The following is a 19,827-nucleotide window of genomic DNA, read 5'->3' as shown; positions in this document are numbered from 1 at the left end:
GGTTATTTTACACAAAAAACATCAAAGTCCAAATACCTCTGTGAATTAAGCTGAAAAAGCACAGACATGCAACACAGTGGAATGGAGCTAGCTTTAGCTATGCTTTAGTTATGATTACATAAGCTAAAGTGTATCAAGTACAACATGGTGAAATAGCATGATCGAACAATAATGGCTAACATACCTAACAGTAGCTAAAGGATAAATGGTCAAAGTAGTTAGCATACATTACAACATAATGAATAAAATAGCGTACAATAGCTAAAGGATAAGTGGTTCAGATTTGGTATAAAATAATGGTTAAAAAAATAGCTGAAATAGTTAATATTACCTAAAAACAATGGGTAAGATATCTCACATTAGCTAAAGGCTAACAATTGAAATATTAAGCATTAAAAATAATTGATAACTGAAGCTCTTTAATACTAAAAGTGACAATTTAGCAAATAAATAGAATTAACTGACTAAAGGCTAAAAGAAATGCAGCAGTTAGCTTAAAAAAATAATTGGTGATACTTGAGGATAAGTGTGGGCCTTGTACTGTCATCAAGCCCAGGTTATCTTTCTGTTATCTGGTTTCACTCACCCCAACATGAACATGGTTATCGACTGAAAAAGTGAAGCCAGAGTTTTCCCAGTCTAGCTGCAAGGGCACAAAAGAGCCGTCTTTGGCAGCGTTGTTGTCACATTCTTTAATATAAAAAGTCACATTGGTAATTTGAGCTATGGAGGTGTTAATTGACAGCTCTCATGTCATTGCAGTATTTTTCAGGGAGAGCTGTTGCTCGGCACGTGGACAGGAAAACACCACATTAACAGCAGAGCAGGAAACTAGATGTGTAACTATTTATTTATTTACTTATAAATATGTTCTAGAGAGTTTCCTCATCAACCGGTTAGCCTCCTCGCAGATCTTTGTGCTCTTGCTCCTTCATCTGTTGTCGTAAGGCCTCATCCATGATGCTGCCAGGATCACCCAACTTCTCCTCCTTCCTCCTTCTCCTTGGCCTGGAAGGAGACGGTCAGAGAAACAAACTGACTCTCATCCCATATACGTGTACTGCACATGCTGCATGTCTGAGCATGCAATAAAGGTGGGTGTCTGTGGGTGGGCTGCACCTCCCTCTTGTGTCTGCACTTTAAGGTATTCTGGGTGCATTCTTTCATGCATCTCTCTTATCTGTAGTTTATCGCGATCTTTCACCTCATCCTGCAACAGCTTCTCCTCCAGCTGCTTCTGGATCTGCTCACCAATCCTCTGCCTTAGTTTGATATAACAAACACGAGGTGACAATGCCTCTAATTTACATCCACTGACTTCAGCAGCATGATGATTGCAAAATGATCTTGTGACAAAGCTCATAAATCCTTTCGGTCTCCAACCTATTGATTCTCCTGTGTATCTTGTTTGACTCTGCTGAGCGCTCTAAACCAGCTGAGGTAGCCACACACCCATAATAGTGTATAAGAGTAGTTCATGTGAATGTACACCAGACCTATATTAAAAAAAAATAAAAAAGGCTTTTCTCATTCACATATCCAGGAGCTGCTTCCTGCCAAGTGCTGGGCCTTGACCTCCATCTCCCTCAGGCCGTTCTGGGTTCTGGATAAATCAATTTAGTATATTTTAGTTTCCTCTGCTGTTTAGATTTCTGTATGAGGAATAAATAAAAGATTTAAGAGGTCACTGTGGTGTTATTAATCTAGAAGTCAAATTATACATTTTTACTAGAGCCATGTTTCCTTCCATTTTCTCTTCTTTCTTACTTTGAAGAGCTGCTACTTGGCCTTTTTCCTGCTCCTTGGTGAGGTTGATCTACTCCCACTTTCATGTTTTCTATGTGTCTTTTAGGTCGTAGGATAGTAAAATCACTGCCAATCCACTTTCAAACTTACAGACAATGTCAACAGTGTTTGCCTGCCTGAGTGCGAGCAAAGTCTGTACTGATGATGTGTGCAGTCTTTGCTTTTTTATCTGTCTGCATCTTTAGCTTTAATAAATACATTTTCATGGATATTCATCTGTGCTGATACAGATACAGTGATGATATTTGTAATGGCTTCGCTAGTGTTACAGCTGTAAAATGTGTTTTTCTTTTCCATCATGTGGATGTCTGGGCACGTGAGTGTTTCCTCCCATATTGCAACCTGGCACCAGGATGCAATATGGGAAGAATGCAAGCCTGAAGAGGCAGTGTGATGCTTTGAGCAGTGTTCTGCTGTTAAACCTTTGCACACCTTCAGGGGTCTAGTGGACCCCCTATAGCCAATCACAGTGGAGTAGCCACGTCTTAGAATCAGAGAGTTATGGTGCACACATATAGTACTGGGTAGCACTATAGCCCCTGTCAATTTTTCTCCACTGTTTTCAAGGTCATTTTTGATTTCTACATGAAAACAGAGCGCTGCTTGCGCTTACAGGCTGGAAAGTGTTGAAGGAGGGTGGAGATGAGAGGCAAGAGAGATGAATGAAATAGATCAAAATGAGTCTAGGAACCAAAATAAAAACAGATGGAACAGAGTTGTCTGTTTTGGATTTATAAGGATGGATTAAAGAGGAGGAGTGTGTGCTTGTGTGTGTGATGCTCACAGTTGTGTCTGACTGCCGGGGTCGGATCATAAAGACTGACAGACACACTGCTCGCAGAGGTCAGTGTGACGGCCAAAATCCTCCATCACTCTCAGTATCTCATGAGGAGTGAGAGGGAGAGCAGAGCTGTGAGGGGAGCCAGATTTCTCTTTCACCTTCCACACTCACTCAATGATGCGACTGAGGACAAAGTGAGGGAGGCTGAAGCAGGTGAGTGCGCTTTAATTCACCGCTTGACACAAAGTGCTCAGACGTATTAGTTTGAGCATCTGTCTCCCGGAGAGCTTCCATAGCGACAGCTATTTTCACCCGTTTTCCTCCTCTGATTTGGCTGTCTGTCTTCCCACCAATTACCAGCAGTGTGTGATTTTCTGTCACAGTCTTTTTATTCTTTAAATGTGATTAGTAATATAAAACCAATCACGCCCCCTTCACTCTCTCTTTTAAATGCCTCACTAATCATCTGAGGCTGTTGGGCAGAGCTGCTTCTCCTTGGAAACTAATAACAGGCTGCTGGTATTTTTAGTGGCATACAGGAGTTATACCTGACGTCAAGCAAATTAACAGATTCCCTTGTGAAGCATTTCATTTACATTGCAAGATTTTTTTTAAAAAAAAATTTTTAATTGCTGTTTAAATCGAGTCAAACACATCTCAGTATCCGTGTTGCTCTCATTCCCTGTTTCTCCTCCATCAGCCCAAGCCCTCATTTAAACCCTCGCACGATGGCATTCGTGCAGCGGATGCGCTCCCCTTGCCTCTCCTTTGTCCAGACATTTTTGTCTCTCCTCCTGAGCACCACGGCCCTCATGTCCTCCTACTGGTGCGTGGGTAAGCAGAAGGTGCCCAAACCGCTGTGTTCGCCCACCAAGCAGACCAAATGCATCCCCGTTCCCGGCGTCTCCAACTCCTCCAGGATTCAGTTCTTCTGGGAGACCGGCGACGACCGCTTTGTCTTTCCCAACTTTCACACCGGACTGTTCATCATCTGTGAGGAGAACATCTACATAGATGAGTGGGGTGAGAGAGAAGAGGGGAGTGGGTAGAAATGTGACAAGCCTAGAATATTATGATTGATTTCTGTTGTGTAAAGGGAAAAAAAGTCAAACAGAAGTCCTTACTGACCACAATGGAGAGTCAAAGGACAAAGTTGCTCAGTTTCTTACAAAAGCCCAGACGTGGCACCGCTGACCCTGAAGAAGATTAACAGGAATAGGCACTAATGAATGAGAGAGCACTGGATTTGGACAAAGAAGCTAAAAATAAGCACCAATGCTCCTCTGTAATTTATCTGGTGATGCTTTTAAAATTCAATCAGTATCACCAGAAGGTTTTTTATAAGCACGCCCTGATCATACTTGATGATTAAACTGCGTGGTGAGTAGAGGATACTCCCAAGGTTAGTCAAACATCTGCCCAGAAACAGGAAGCGAAAGGAATCCTTAGTCCAGCATTAGACACCGAAATGGGTCACAGGAAGAGAGGAAATGCAAGGTGGTAATGTGAAGTGAGGACTCAGGTGTGTTTGTACGTGTGCGATTGTGACTGTATTTGGGTGGGCGCTCGGCACAAAGAGGATTATCATCGGTGTTTGTGTTCTGCTAGCCGAGATTTAGACTTCAACAGCATGACTCAATTATGGATTAAAACCCAGAGAGAGAAAGATTGATAGGATTCACAAACATCGACCGGGTATTCACCGTCTCATTTGCAGCTGATCTGCAGCAGATTTGAAGGACGATTATCAATATTTACGTTAAACCCCTCCAAAAATTCACCTGACATATATGGTTAATTAAGTAAAACTCCACATTACAATACACGAGCTGTGCATGCACCCTAATCTCGTGGTCTCCAGCTATCTGTTACCATGTCTGCAACAGAGTATAATCAAGTCTTGAGAGAGAAAAGGCTTTCTCCTAGCAGCCCATCCAAACAAGCCATACTTGTTCAGTTGTTTTCTAATCGTACTGTCATGAACTTTAATATTTAACATGCTAACTGGGGCCTGTAGAGTCTGAGATAGAGCACTTCGGGGGGTATTCAATTTCTTTGAGCATTGGATGATCTGAGCCCACTCCTTGGAGAGGCGTGTGGCTCAGGAGGTAGATCAGGTCATCTACAACCTTCATATTAGTCATCTACTAATTTGTGGTCGATTCCTGATTCCTCCAGTCTGCATACCAAAGTATGTTTGGGCAAGATAATGAACTCTGAGTTGCTCCTGTTAGTATTAACGTGTGTGTGTGAATATTAGACAGAGAGCACTTAGTTTAAAAAGGGGTTGCAGTTAGGGCTGTTACCTCACAGCAGGGCTCAAATCCACAATCTCGCCCAGGCCTTTTCTGTGTGGAGCGTTCTCCCAGTGTCTGTGTGGATTCTCTACAGGAACTTTGGCTTCTTCCCACAGACCAAAGACATGCAGTTAGTGGGGTTAGGTTAACTGGTGGTTCTAAATTGTTCGTACGAATGTGAAGTTGAATGATTTACTGTCTGTGTTAGCCCTGTGACCCTGTGGTAGCTGGGATAGACTCTTGGGTCCCTTCTGTCTTCAGATTGTTTAGAAATGACCTTATAACCCAGATTGATGGGCAGTAACTTCTCTAAGATCATTGATGTCTTTCCTCCTTATCATTGTGTTAACACACCTGACTGCTCCAGACCAGCAGTCCTCCAAAACTGCTTTTACAGAGGTGCTCACACTCACCGATGGTCGGTTAATCAAGTGCGTTTGATTACCATTCTCTACTCTCTTAATTCCAATGAAATCAGTAAGGAAGGCATTTAGCCTTAGTTTTGGTTTAATAAATAATATCAGTGTAATAAGTCACGTGTTTTTTACAACCTCCTACAGATGAGAGGATGCTGTTTTCTTATAATTATGTCCTGACACATAACACCGTAGAATAGAAAGAGTTTGCACTTTCTCTTTCACACGACTGAAATTCAAAAATAATTCAAAGCAAGTGCGGCGCGGTGTCCTTGGGAGCTCTGAGCACCAATCCAAAGATAAAAATAAAACAAAGCAGATGAAGAAAACCTATAACAACACAGAGGGGAGCGCAGAGTGACGAAGGCCACGAGCACGCGGCTGTGTGTGTTCTTTATGTGTTTCTCTTAATGCACGTTGCACATGCGTGTTCAAGTTAGTAAAAATCTGTTCCTCATTTCTCCCCCTTTATTTGCATCTGTTTTTCTTAAGTCTCCGTATGCTGTACTTTCAGAGCCACCTCAGTCTAGAGCCATATGGTACTCTAATTATTTCAGCTGCCATGTAAACAATTAGATAAACAGGCTACAAAGAGGCTTAACCCACTACTGGCACACGTTGCTACTGTTTTTAACGCGTGTCCCATTTGATTGGTGGAAACAAAATGCGGCAATATTGAAACGAATCCCTAATGTTATAAAAATGGAAAACACAACAGTCTCAATGTGTGACCCTGTAGCCACAATCTTTCGAGATCTGAGCTAATCTTTTAATCTCCTATCACCAGGTTACCTCAGGCCATTACAGCACTCATGCAAGCGGTCATCTCAAATCTGGTTATTCACACAGTAATTAGATTGCAGTGTTTGTTTACGCTGAGAGTAATTACGCAGGGGCTGGCGGATTTTGGGGAGGAGAGACAATGCTGCAATGGCTGCGATTTAACAGCTGAGGGTCTTAAATGAAACATTTCAGGAGCAAACTCTTCTCATGTTTTCTTCTGATTTCTAGAGGAGAAGTGTCGAGGCTTTTACACACTCCCCCCAGGATCTGAAAAAGGTAGTTTTACGGTTTCTCCCGCAGTGTCGTTTGAAATCCGTTCCCTCATCTGTCTCTGCTCGCTCAGCCTCTCCTCCTCCTTCTCCTCCTCCTTCTACAGCAATGCTTTGGCTGTCGCTGTCAATGGAGCTCGTGAATATCGGTCTGCTGTTAATCAGCTGCATACTGCTGTCCATGCAGCTGTGTATCAGGGCCTGGTTTCCCTCTACGCAGCACTGGGGCCAGCTGCTCAATGCTTTTGCAGCTGTCTTCACAGTCCTGGGAGGTACAATATTTAGATGCATACTCAAATCAGAGTGACTTCTGTTAACACCGTAGAAACACCGACAGAGTGACCAGGTTGGCACATTTCCTCGTTTTGTCCTCTCAGGTCTGCTCGGGATGGTTGGTCACATGATGTTCATGCAGGTGTTTCAGACCACTGCCTCGATGGGACCAGAAGACTTCAAGCCACATAGTTACGGGTACTCCTGGGCATTCTAGTGAGTTCTTTAACCATTTATATAACATATGAAATGTAGAAGATCACAATGGTTCACTCAGCCCAATTAGTTGTTCCCTCTCTGACTCAGACCATACTGGTATGATGATAATCTATTCCTCATGTCTATTGCTAAGTGCTTGTCTGACTGACTAAAATTCTTGTTTTGGGGATGAAAACAGGAGAATAAACATTCTTTTCCTGGCACTTATGTGGACCAGACCAATTTTTTCCACACCAAATTCCTTGAAGTGTTTGTGTGGGATTCTTTGTGGGACCTCTCAGTCAGCTGGGGGATCAAGTCCCTCCAGCTTGTCACGCTACTGAAGTGTCCTCAAATCATTAGCCCACTTAAAATGACAGTTTTACAACTCTCAGCTTCTGGAAATAAGTTCTTCTGCAAACACACAGTTGCTTGATGCATTTTAGAGACACAGTATTGTGCAAAAGTCTTGAGTCATCCCTCATTTTTTTAATATATATTTTTTTAGGAAAATCGGAAATAGGTGCATCAATTTATTGCAACACATTCCAACATACATAGGATACAATATGTGTATATTCTATGTAGAAATACAATATAGCAAAGTCCTGTGTCAGGTCTTTGCTGGATTTTTCCCACATTTTTTAAGGACATGACTTTCAGATACTGTTTTTCTGCTTTAGGCCTGCCAATTCTCCTTTTCCACTTGTCCAGTATAAATAGTATAAAAGTCAGAGTTTCTGAGTTCTCCCTTTAAGTCCAACTTCCAAGTTGAAGTTAACAATCCAAGATGGTAGTAGGGCACCTAAAAGCTAGTCGGAATAATATTTGGTTTATATTTAGTTGTCATATGTGAAAAAACACAAACGTTTGTGATCCCGTTTCTGTTTCTCCTCCTCTGCCTCCAACAGTGTCGCCTGGCTTGGCTTCACCATCTGCATGGCTGCAGGTGTTTCCACCCTGAACAACTATACCAAAAAGGTCCTGATGGTGGGTCCCAGACGTGCCTCCGGCCTCAACCCCTGCAGCTTTAACTTTATGGGACTCCTGCCACCTGCTCCTTACTACACACCACCAAATCCTGCCTCCAACCTCACCTGTCCCCTGTCTCCTCCGCGGATCTCCCACTTGTCTCCCTACTATGCCCCCCCTTCAGAAACATTGCCACCCTCCGCCCCCACTCCGAGGCTCACGCACTCCCATTCACTTCCTATCTCGATTTCTAACTCCTTCCCTCCTCCCCCCTCTCACCCTGCGCCTGGATCACCTTTTCACCGTCTGTCCCTGCCCTCACCGTCTCCTTCACCGACACCACCCGTCTCTTACCACACGACCCTCCCAAGACACCAGGAGAATCATTACGAGCCAGAAGAGGACTACAGCCCCCTCTGAGGACCTACACCTGTCTTAGCAATGCTGTGTGCTGGGAATATTAAACTTTATAGAACATGGTCCCAAATTCCCTCCATTTCTCAGTTTGAGGTCCTGCACCCATAGGTAGGTAATAATCACATTTACACAATGTTAGAAAACACAAATTCTGTACTGAAAAATATGTAATATTAACTTTTTCTGCTTGTTGTAAATAAATGCAAACACAATTTTGCATTCTCCTGTTTGTTGTGGAGGAATTTTGGCCCACTTCTTTATAACGTCTGTGAGCACAGGGGGATGAATTGTGTTAACACATAGAGGCAGTTAATGATATACTTAGGTTTTCCCAACTCTGTAGAGTCCTCTCTCTTTACTTCCTTCTAAACCCATTCATGTTACTAATGGACGTTATCTGTTGTGAGATGTTGCCGTGTTTCTTCATAAGATTACACAACTTTTTTGTATTTATTAATTTATTTATTCAGAATATTTGAATATTTGTAAATTAAACTTTTTTTTTTAGAAAATAATAAAATTTTAACATTAGATGTGTTTCCTTTGGACTGCTTTTGTTTTTAAATAACATTTTAGTGATTCATAAACCAGTGTATTCATTTGTTATTTACAATCTGCAGTGTCTGTTATTTAAATGAAGAACATGTGGATAAAGACTGAGCATAATACAGAAACTCCTCATTATGTATATCAACCTTCACTTTGTGAGCCAGTATAGTTAATTAAGAAATCCATGTCATGACAACTGGAGAAGAAAGAAAAAACACCTCCAATAACTGATTGAAAATCACATTTTAATATTGTAAAAATCACTGTCAGTGTCATTCATCATGATGTACAAAGGTAGCAAAAATAAACAAGAGCATACAGAGCGTCATGGGAAACAAATTATATTTACACATTACATCTCATACACCAAGAGTAAAGCTGGTTGCCTTTCAGTGTGGAAGCAGGTTTAATCTGGGTGATTGAATTTATGCTTTTAGAAATTAATATGATTACATTTACAACCAGAGAAGCCAGCTGAGTCTTTGAGTTATGTAAAATGGCAACTTTCAAACACTCCATGAGAACGTAACCAAAAATGATCATCTCTAAGGCTTTTATGTGTTTTCTGCATTCACGCTGAAAGAAAGTAAATTCCTTTTGCCTTTACATTTAGTATTAAACTGTATCTCCAGGGTTTAGCTTGATTTGGTGTCTTCCCAATTACAAACAATTACAACACAACCTCAGCGGCATCATAATATCGGCTTTCCACCGTATATCTTTGTATAGTCTTATTATATTTTTATATATTATATAAGACTTCAAACAGATTAGCTACTGGTTGATTGCATTATGTTTTCACTCTGTTTATTCAGTGGCACACTGTATGAAGTAATACAAGGGCAAATTAAAAATTAAAAATCAATAAACTAACAACAAAAAAAATTCTAAACAATAAAACTCACCCATTTCCATATTATAAATGTACATTACAAACGGCTTTTTTTTATATAATAGAGGGATATTAATAGGTCTTAGTCTATGATAGCATCTTATAAACATTAAGGCCTTTTTTTATGTAATTAAAAAAAATAAAAGATTGTTTATCATTAGATGCCCTCTATAAATCCAGCCCCACTCTGGGCTGGAAATACACTCAAATACAGCTGTGATCGACTGAGCCTGCAGAAATAAGCCCGAAACTCCGATGATCTGAAAGCAGGCTCAGTTAAACACCAGTATGTATTTGAGGAGGATCAGCAGATCTACTATATCTATCGCTGAATACACACTAGCAGCTCAAATCTGATGTCCAGAACAGATACATGTAAACACAGACCACACACTGTAATTAAAGCCAGATTTTAGCTGGAAGAGCAGATTCAGTTAAGGATTCCAGGTTTGAATTCTGGAGCTACTCCGCAGTCTTCTTGCGTAGCACGAAGTAAATGATGGAGGAGAGGAATGTGAGGGCGAAGGCGATCCACGCCAAAATGAAGCAATGGCCGTAACTACCCAGATTTTGTTCATCAGTATGGAAGCGGTCTGTGTAGATGGAGGCTGCGATCATGATGCACAGGCCTGAAGTGAAGGAAACATGGAGACATCAGCGGACGTCATACAGAGAGAGAAACACCCTCAGAGAAAGGAATAAAATATAAGAGAAAAAAGAAATACTCACAGGCAAGGAACTGAAAGACACCAGAGACGAGGAACCTCTGTCCTTTGGGGAGGGTGAAGAGCTGAGCCACAAACACAAAGATTCCAATGATGGAGAATATACAAGCTAGCACCGAGCTGGCCTGCACTGCTTGGAGGTAACCTGCAGGGGGAGCCAGAGAGAGCAAACGCAATGAAGATACAGAGTGTGTGAAAGGGCGTGGGGGGGGGGTGTAATAGCTTAAGGACACTCCCTGGAAACGGCAGCACTGCAGTCACATTGAACCTTTGAAAATCTCAGACACACAGTTGCAATGCTGACAGGCAGGAACATTACGTTCAAACACGCCAAATGCTTTACGGCAAAAAAGACGCTGCTCACAAACTGCTAAAACAGTCTTGTTTGTTTGACTCAAGGCAATAACTGCATATCAAAGGATTAGGAAACAGTCTTCATTTGCAATGCAAATAATACAGAATTTGGGTGATTGTAAACTCATTGTGTGTCCCAGCAAATGATGCAGATAAAAAGCATGTTCCTGGGTTCAACTCTCAATGAATGGTAATAGATGGTTGTTATATTCAATATGTGAGCTACAGGTCCTAAAGTATTGTTTCAGATAGTACTCTTACCAGAATGCACTGTATATATATATATAAATGTCAAATATCTTCCCTTATGAATGGAGCATCACTTTTTAAAATCACAATGCAGTCACAGTGTGTTTGTGTGTCTAACTCTGTGCAGCTCTGCTTAACTCAGCAGACCAGCTACATGTCATAGCATTAAACTATTACTAATCTCTTACTTTGATTTTACACATAAGAAAACGTAACACTGAGCGCTGCCAGCAGGGAAGCATGTTCTCTTACTCTCTGGGTAGGTTGGTGGAAGATCAACAGAATGCCATGAGTTATTCGCGAAAATCCAGCGGGCCCATATATCAGTGGGCATGTTTCCGGCTGTGATGACCCACCAGGCCTGACGGGGAAGACAAAGACAATATTTGCAAAAATATTAACAGAATTCTTGTGTGCAGTATGAGTAGAAATTAAACAGGTAGATACTGCAGCAGCAGAGCCAGAGCCACCCTGAGTTATGGTGTGCATTTGCAGGGGGAAATTATGACAATTTGACGAAGGACTTCACACGTTCCTTTAACTGTGACAAATCTCACTCAGGTATGCAACAATGGCTGCAACGCAGGTGAGACTCGCATGTAGGTATGCGTACTTGTGTGACGTATCTGGGTAAGACCCTCAGCAGTATGGGGTGATGACACAGAGCTCGTCACCATATGTCGCACAGAAATGTCAAACATGTGGCCATTCAGAAGAACAGCTGGCCGCACGCCGAGAAGGAATGAATTCCTCAACAGATGAATCAGTCTCAACTCTTTGCCCATCCATCATGTCAGAGATGCACAAGGCCTGAAGCTAAGGGAGGAGGCTAGCAGCAAGGCTGGGGCAATTATGCCTCGAGCATGGAAGAAGTCCATACACGGATAACAAGAATTGCACTTACATTGTCAATAGTGGCCGTCAGGAGGATGATGATGCAGGCGATGTGAAGAACAAAGATGGCGGCGAGGAGAATCAGCATGATGACTGTTCTGCAGAGAGGAAGGCACAACTTTAACATGTAACAGGGTGAGTAAAATAAAGCAAGCAGACGAGGAGGGAACAGTCAAGCGTGGCCGACAGCTAACTCATTGTGTTGTTTGGTTTTTCTTTAGTAAAGGAAGTCTTTCGTGCGAGTCCCAAGTGTGTGCGCGCGCACACATCCTCATGAACGCACGCATTCAGTGCACCAAAGCTAGGCCCAAACCTGGCACCCACTCAGGGCGTGGCTTCTTAACTTCTAATTACCCTGGTTTACGGCTCCCAGTAAAAGAATCAGAGGCGCTGATGGGCAATTGTGTTTCAAACAAAATCAGTGTATCCCTGGGAAAGCAGATACCTCTGGTATAGAGAGACAACTGTGGAGGAAAGTTCATGACAGGCAGATGAGTTTGGGCTTGTCTCGGGGCATGGTGATTACAGTGGAGGAACCTGCCACTCCCTAAAATAACTGTAGAGACTACACTCTGTTCTCTGCACCTTGATGCTCCACACCTGATCCCCTTAGTCTGAATCGGACTGCTCGCTATCTCCCGACTTAAAAAAGAAACTTAAGCCTAGCTTTAAAAACTGTTCCCCCTGACTGATTAGTCAAAAAAGATGGCCCCACCCATGAGATATCAGTTAGATTAGAATTTGTTAATCTAATGTATACAGGAACTATGTTTGGCTGTATCTAACAATAAGGCTGCATTGGGTGTGAACAGAGAAAGAGGCACATCTGGAATGCGCTGGTTCTCTCAGCTGGTAAAGGAGTGTTCATGGGATGGGTCCTCATACACGCTTCACACGCCCGCCAGTTCCCTTACTTTCACACGCAACCACGCACGTATACAAAAAGAAAAGGGGAGGGGGGCTCGTGCACATGTGATCGCACATACTGACACATCCCCGCAAAGTAATTTCCCACGTTTTGCCCACTTCCAATCTAGTGACAGCGAAGGCAAATATTGGCTCTGCGGCTCAGCCTGAAGGCAGAGAACGCAAATACAGAAAGAAGGACCAAACTTTAATGAAAAAAAGCTGTGAGCAGAAAAACAACAACAATAACAACAAAGTTAAAGCTGATGCTTTCATTTAAAACACGCACACTGAGCACTTTGATCAAAGAAGACATGTTGACTGCTCCTGTGGGCTTTTCCCCCGGACTAAATCTGAAGCATATTTTCCATTACACAAAATAGACCACATTTGTTTGGGGCAAGATCTGAGAATGTAGCAAAACCACAAGCCCTGATGCAGGAACTGAGACTGGAGCCTAACCTGCTGAGGAACGAGTTGCTTTAATGGTAGAGCAAAGAAAGGTAAACAGGCTCTACTTCACAGATGCACAGACACACACGTCTCCACACTTTAGCCTTTTTTATCATTAGCTTTTCTTATCTTCCAATGAAAAAAAACCCCAAAACATTAATGCAAAACTACAAAACAAGCTTCTATTCAAACATCACTCAAGCTTGATGAAACACTTGTAGAAAAGCAGCAAAAGAAGAAGAAGAATCTTTGACTTACTGTTAGGTGGCTGTTTGTCTCTTCAAGTCTAATTCCTCCTGCTCTCAAAGACACCGATTTCAGACTGTGTCCAAATGTACAAACACAAGTTCTACTCAATCTGCCCACTATTTTACCCTGCCCTCTTTTTAAGTCCACACCCAGGACAAGCCTCTTGCTGACTTGATCACATAATCTCTGCCCCTTTTTCTTTCTGTCCCGTCTCCACCTCCTCCTACTCGACTCTTCACTCGTCCCACCCTCCCTCTCTCTCTATGTGTACACATACCAACGCTCAAACGGACACTTAGTCTCTCTGTGTTTGGTGTGTTTTGCCTTTGTCACTCAGCTGATGGTGGTGATTTTCTCTGGGAGGACACACATGATGATTCACTGACATTATGTGGGAAAAGCAGTGGTGGTGGGGGGGGGTTAAAGTCTTGGACAGTGATTTTACGCATGTTGCCATGGCAGCAGACTGTAACCACCCAAAACACAATCACATTGTTACTAGTGTGTGTATGTTATGTACCAACAATCATAACTTAGGTGCACGGATGCACACAAACACACATAACTGCGAATTTATTGTTTCTCCCTAATCACTGCCATTCGCCTTTTCCAGCTTTTGTTACAGAGGAAGAGGTTTCAGGATAAAGGAATGTTGGTGCTTGCCATCGAGGGAAAAATAGCTGGAGGCCCAAACGAGTGCAGCTCGTTGCTTAAGTGAAAAAGATGGAGAAGGGGGAGGAGGTTCTCTGCAGAAAGTAGGGTGGCAGTGAGGTATTTCGCACCGCTTGAACTTCATTAGTTATTACTTATTATTACTCGTCTGTTCTTGCTGATGATTGAGGTTCTCCCAATGACTCCAGTGAGTCAAAGTCATCTGCTTCTTTAGCAGATCGCACAGATTACTCACAGGAAGAATCTTACAGAGGGAATCTATTAGGCATGTCCTCTTTTTCAGTGCCACGCAGGCTGTGTGTACTGTAAGAATGGTGGACGTATGGGATCAGGGTATGTGCAAGCGTCCTTGTGAGCCTTCGAATGAGCCTAGCAGCATGGCGGTTCAGTGGTTAGCGCTGGCCCTGGGTTCAACCCCAGATATAGGTCATGTGTGGAGTTTGCATGTTCTCCCCATGCTTGAAGCGGTTGTCAAGAGTTTCACTGTAGCTAAATTAAAGTTTAACACTATGAAACCACAGGATTTCATAGATAACCATAATAAGTAGGATTGTTATCTCAGGTACACATCATCTCAGTTGTGACAACCGTAGCCCGACCCGCCTTCTGTTTACGAGGGGAAACCGTTCTACCTGTGACTCATGCAGAAGCCACCCTAGTTTGAGTCAAAGAATAAGAATTTGAAGCTGAACTTGAGCATGACAGGTTTCCTTTCAAAGGCTTTATCGGTCCATATCATCATAAACTATTTCGTTACGGCCTAAAATGTGTTACACAACCCACAGCAAATCAGACATTAACAATGCAGCGTGCTGGTGTCAGAACCTCATAACTACATGTAACAGCAGTTACACTGTACATCCTGTAACGCTTTCCCTCACAGTAATGGACACAGTAAGAGGCGAAGGCAGAATTAGAAAAACTAGAATTTCCACCTCATGGTTGTATGCCTCTACTAACCAGTCAAGTTGAAACATGTTAGTTAGTCGTCCAAAATGGTGTGAGAATAGATGCTGTCTGCTTCACAGAGTATGAGGATAAAATTTTGATTTCTGACATCTACAAAAAAAACAAACTAATTTGACCTGGATTTCTTAAGCTCTCTTGTAACTGTTTTGCTCTGTGTGTAGTGTATGAGTGTGCAAGTTCAATGGGTGATAGAGCTAATGTGTGAATAACAAAGGCTTACACACAACAGTAGACAAAGCTACAAATATAGATGCTGCTGCAAGAAGCTGCACATTAAGAGTAGATGCTTCATGGAGCACCGGACGACTACACTATACAACAGTCATGCCGTTTCCATGTGAGCAACCAAGTCTAGTGTGACTAACTCAGAAAAAGAAATATGAATTATAGCCACAAGTTCCTCTTTTTAAAAGAGTTGCTGACATCACAGCAACGCGTGCCTTCGACTTTTTGAGTATGAAATGTCATCATATTTTAATTTTAGCTCATTTTAAATTTGTGTAAATTGTTCCCACACAGTTAGAACTTGAAATGCCACTTGCGTTGTAAATCCCTATGACAGGTGAACTTACAGTAAAGCACGATGATGTCAACCGCTCGGAAGCACGAGGGGCGGAGACTAGTTCAAAGTTTGAATTCGGTTACTAGGCAACTGCAGCAAGTGTAAGGGCGTATGGCGAGGTTAAAGAAGAGCTGATAAACAGCAAAATTGATAGAGTATTCTGCGCATGATCATTTAGACTACTGATTATATTTAATTAGCAAAGCAAGATTTTTTAAATCTCTGACCATTTGGATGTTTTGATCTTTAAACGAGGTTTGCAGCAGAAGGAAGTGGAAGGTGGCACTTCCTGAAAAAAACTATAATTTGATAACAAAAATAACAACAGATGCAAGTAGGTAGGAAAGTCAAACACAACGTAGATGAAGCATCCAAAAATAATCTGGGTGTGGACTGGGAGGCTGAGATCACTTGTTTGCTTCTGCTGAGAATTAAAGTATGGCCAACAACATTTCTGAGTCAAAAGCTTGGCGGTGAGTTAGCATCGTATTAGGCTACCTCGGCCTCAGGTATGAGCCAGCAGGATAATAGCACACTTCAAAAAATAGCTTCTTCAAGGTCACAGCAGGGCTCACTGTGTGGCTCATAACATGAAAGCGCGCACACAAGCATGCTTCCATACAAAACACTGTTGTCTCACATTGTTCTTTAGTATGACAAGAGCAGAATCAAGACTACAGAAGCCTTCAGATGAATGAGTGGTCTTTCATTCATTCACTCACTCTTTCAACACTCTCTATTTCTGATGCCGCGCCTCGGTCACGTGACCTAACGTTCCACGTCCCGCCCTATGGGAAAGCATCCGAGTCCGTTAAAATTGCGCACTTCAGGTTTTGGAATGCAATTGCATACATCATCCAGCAATGTACGCCAAACATCATCTGTGGGAAAACTGGGAGATCGGTGCATGTGATCATATCAAGTCCTGTAATTTGTGCAATGTGACTTCAGATAAAAAACTGCAACTGCTTAAAATATACAATCAGAAAAAAACGTGATATTGGCTGAAGAAAACAGGAGGAGAAAGGAGAAGACAAAGCTGTGAGAGGAGAATGCGGTTGGGCCTGCTCCTGTTCTGGGCGTGTCGACCCTACCTTGCAGCGAAGTTAAGCTCAGGTTTGCAATGTTCTATTCAGCGCGACAGGCCACTCCCTTCAGCCTGTTCATCTCGCCATAACATTAGAAAAGTGTTGGGAGTTTCTGAGGAAAAAAACCCCAAAACAAAACAAAATGAATGCCTGGACAGGAAAACTGACTTCTTTGTTTTTTGCCACATTAGTTATGCAAGAATCATGCCACCCCCCCCCCCCCCTTTTTTTTCTAAGTTCTCGGTGTAATTTTGGGAGAGGAAATTGCCATGAGTCATGCATCAGTCAGCTATCATTTTTTTCAGAGTGAAAAACTTAGCGGGTGTTTTGCCACACCGCAGTTGTGCATGCAGCAGGAGGGGTGGGGAGGGGGGGTCGGAGCGTAGCCACAGCAGATTTCTCAGATCCAAACACAAGTCGACAAATCACGTGCCTCCATAACTGTTAAAGGAGAACCAATCAGGTGGCTTGCTCAACACTCAGCCCTTTGTCGTGCTGCTGTTTCGGATCAGTGCTGGAAAAGCCAGAGTAATAAAGGATCACTCAAAACAGTCGTCATACTGTGTGATCGACAGAGTGTTGTACTAATACTGATTCCTCCTCAGCGTAGGCTCATTCATGGCGGTCCAATTTCAGTTTATTACACACTGTGGGTTCATTAAAGAGCTGAAAAGCAGAGCTCAATCTGCTCTGCAACAATCGCAGGAACACACATTACTGAAAATGAGCCATGAAACCTGCCAAGACAACGGCTTCTCAATCATGGATTACCTGTCTCACCTTGAGGCCTTGAGCTAAGCCCTGCATTTTTGATTTAGCGGTTGTTTGCGGCACTGGTATTGCTAATCATTTATCACTTTGACACATGTTAAAATGTTCAGGAAAAGTATTGGAGACGAGCCTCAGATACAGCCCAGCCATGTGATGCGGATACGTAAACAAGGCGTACAAAAGAGCAGATCGCTACGTTTTGGTTGGGCAACGTCAAAATCCTTTAATGAAGGTGGTTGTTAGGGGCGAGGATTTCGACACGACCGTGTGAAACAAAGCCAGCCCAGCGGTGCTTACATGCCAACACAGTGAGCCTGACCACAGCCAAGTCGCTGGCGTATTTACACAATAGTAAAGCTCTCTGTCTGTGGTTAGCCGTCTCACTCGCCTCATTCCTGTTCCATCTCACAATATGTCACACCCTGCTCTGAGATTTCTAAACCTCTCCTATAAAAACAGTGACTGGGACTCCTTGGAAGAAGCCAGAGCGAACGAAGGGGTCCAAAAAAGTCGATGTTGAAACTCTTGATTTGCCAAGGGGCAATTGTGTAATTTCAAAAGTAGACCATCACCCTTATCTCTGCTCCCGGTGTCACCAGACTGGTTCTGATGAAAAGCCACGGAACAGGCATGTCAGCCAAGGCGTGAGCCGCTCGCTCAGTCACATGTACATAAAAGCGTTTATAAGCACAGGGATATGTGAGCAGAGCATCTTGAGAAAAGCAAATATGAACAAACTGTACTCCAAATTAATCAACTTCTAAGGGAGTTACCCATCACAGACAGAGAAACACACCAACACACAGAGTTTCCATTCCCACCCTCCTTTTCTCTGCTGCTCTGGGGCAAGATGGTCATCAGTTTCAGTTTCCAGTAAAACTTTTTTTTTAAAAGTCTTTCTTTAGACAAAGACATTTAAGATACTGTTCATTTAGGAACCAAAATGAGCAGCAGGGTAACACCTGTGATGTAAAAAAGTGGGTTAATTCATATTATTTATGACACTACTTTTTAATCAGGTGTTCTTTTTATCTAAGACCTGATAAATATGGCCCAAATAACAATTGTTTTTACAAAACTGGCCCCAGTTTTTCAATTTTAAAATACATGTTACCATTTAAGCAAAGTTACACTATGATATGGTGTTAGTCTTCATACCTGACACACAGCTGTACACAGTGTTGAAATCTACTGACATAAACAGCTCAAAAGATTTCAGGATATTTAATACAAACTATTTTTTTTATATACAAATCATACCAAACCTTAGCTTGCTACCTTACTAGTACCAGGTTGGACCCCATTTTTGCCTTCATACCTGCTTTAATTCTTCGTGGCATAGATTCAATGAGGTGCTGGAAACGTTCCTCAGCAATTTCGATCCATGTTGACATGACAGCGTCACACAGCTGCTGCACATCCATGATGTGAATCTCCTGTTAAACCACACAGAGAGACCTGGTGACTGTGGAGGCCATTTGACTACAGTGAACCCACCGTTACGATGTGTTGTCCTGTTGGAAGCAGCCAGCAGAAGATAAACACGGTGTGGTTATAAAGAGATGGACATAGTAGGCTGCAATAATCAGGCAGGCTGTGGTGTTTAAATGATGCACAGTTGGTCCTAAGGGGCCAGAAATGTGGCATGAAAATATCCTTCACATTGTTACATACCACAACCAGCCTAAACCGCTGCTACAAGACAGAATGGATCCATGCTTTCATGCTGTTCACGCCAAATTCAGACCCTACTATCTGAATGCCACAGGTCAAAGGAGTGTGCCCAGTCGTCTGACCGAACACTGACATTTCTACCCAGAGGACTGCTGCTTTCTGGACATTTTCTCAGTAGATCAACAGCTCCTGATTCACTCAGACCAGCCCATTTGGTACCAGCAACCATGCCACATTCGAAGTCACTTAAATCACCTTCATTCTTCATTCTGATGCTCAGTTTGAACTTCTCCATGTCTACATGCAGTGACCTGCTGCCATGAGATCAGCTGATTAGCTATTTCTTTTAACAAGCAGCTGAAAAGATATACCTGAAAAATAACCTCATTTCTTTAAAAACAATCCTGAGTTCAACCTAATCTTTATTCTGAAAACATAATTTCAGATTGTTCATGCGCGATGATGCTAATTATTTAAATTGCATATACATTCATGCATATTTTTAACTACATTTTAAATACTACATTATGAATATTTCAAAATTTCCACATTACAAAAACAATCGAATTTCAACGATTTCATCTCACTTTTAGTTGTAAGGTTTTGAA

General features: G+C 42.3%; 2 protein-coding genes across 4 annotated transcripts; one reads left to right on the top strand and one right to left on the bottom strand.

Annotated features, from left to right (window-relative positions):
- The first annotated feature begins 2,625 nt into the window (after positions 1-2,625).
- Positions 2,626-8,644, top strand: LOC134625290 (germ cell-specific gene 1-like protein). 2 transcript variants are annotated; one of them, XM_063470506.1, is made up of 6 exons: positions 2,626-2,800; positions 3,288-3,610; positions 6,312-6,359; positions 6,460-6,624; positions 6,730-6,841; positions 7,735-8,644. In XM_063470506.1, exons 2-6 carry the CDS (start codon positions 3,316-3,318, stop codon positions 8,213-8,215), a joined length of 1,101 nt encoding a protein of 366 aa, XP_063326576.1. In that variant the 5' UTR covers positions 2,626-2,800; positions 3,288-3,315; the 3' UTR covers positions 8,216-8,644. The 2 variants fall into 2 exon arrangements, with proteins under 2 accessions (XP_063326576.1, XP_063326577.1); XM_063470507.1 differs by lacking the exons at positions 6,312-6,359; positions 6,460-6,624.
- A 345-nt stretch (positions 8,645-8,989) lies between these two features.
- On the bottom strand, positions 8,990-18,990 carry LOC134625954 (epithelial membrane protein 2-like). 2 transcript variants are annotated; one of them, XM_063471372.1, is made up of 5 exons: positions 18,864-18,990; positions 11,886-11,973; positions 11,234-11,342; positions 10,383-10,523; positions 8,990-10,282 (listed from the first exon to the last, which is right to left on the bottom strand). In XM_063471372.1, exons 2-5 carry the CDS (start codon positions 11,961-11,963, stop codon positions 10,116-10,118), a joined length of 495 nt encoding a protein of 164 aa, XP_063327442.1. In that variant the 5' UTR covers positions 11,964-11,973; positions 18,864-18,990; the 3' UTR covers positions 8,990-10,115. The 2 variants fall into 2 exon arrangements, with proteins under 2 accessions (XP_063327442.1, XP_063327441.1); XM_063471371.1 differs by lacking the exon at positions 18,864-18,990 and adding an exon at positions 13,493-13,616.
- Positions 18,991-19,827: the final 837 nt, after the last annotated feature.

The sequence above is a fragment of the Pelmatolapia mariae genome, linkage group LG4, assembly GCF_036321145.2.
Source record: "Pelmatolapia mariae isolate MD_Pm_ZW linkage group LG4, Pm_UMD_F_2, whole genome shotgun sequence".
Classification (NCBI taxonomy): Eukaryota; Metazoa; Chordata; class Actinopteri; order Cichliformes; family Cichlidae; genus Pelmatolapia; species Pelmatolapia mariae.
The sequence above is the reverse complement of the archived record's forward strand: the minus strand, read 5'-3'. Positions and strand labels throughout refer to the sequence as shown.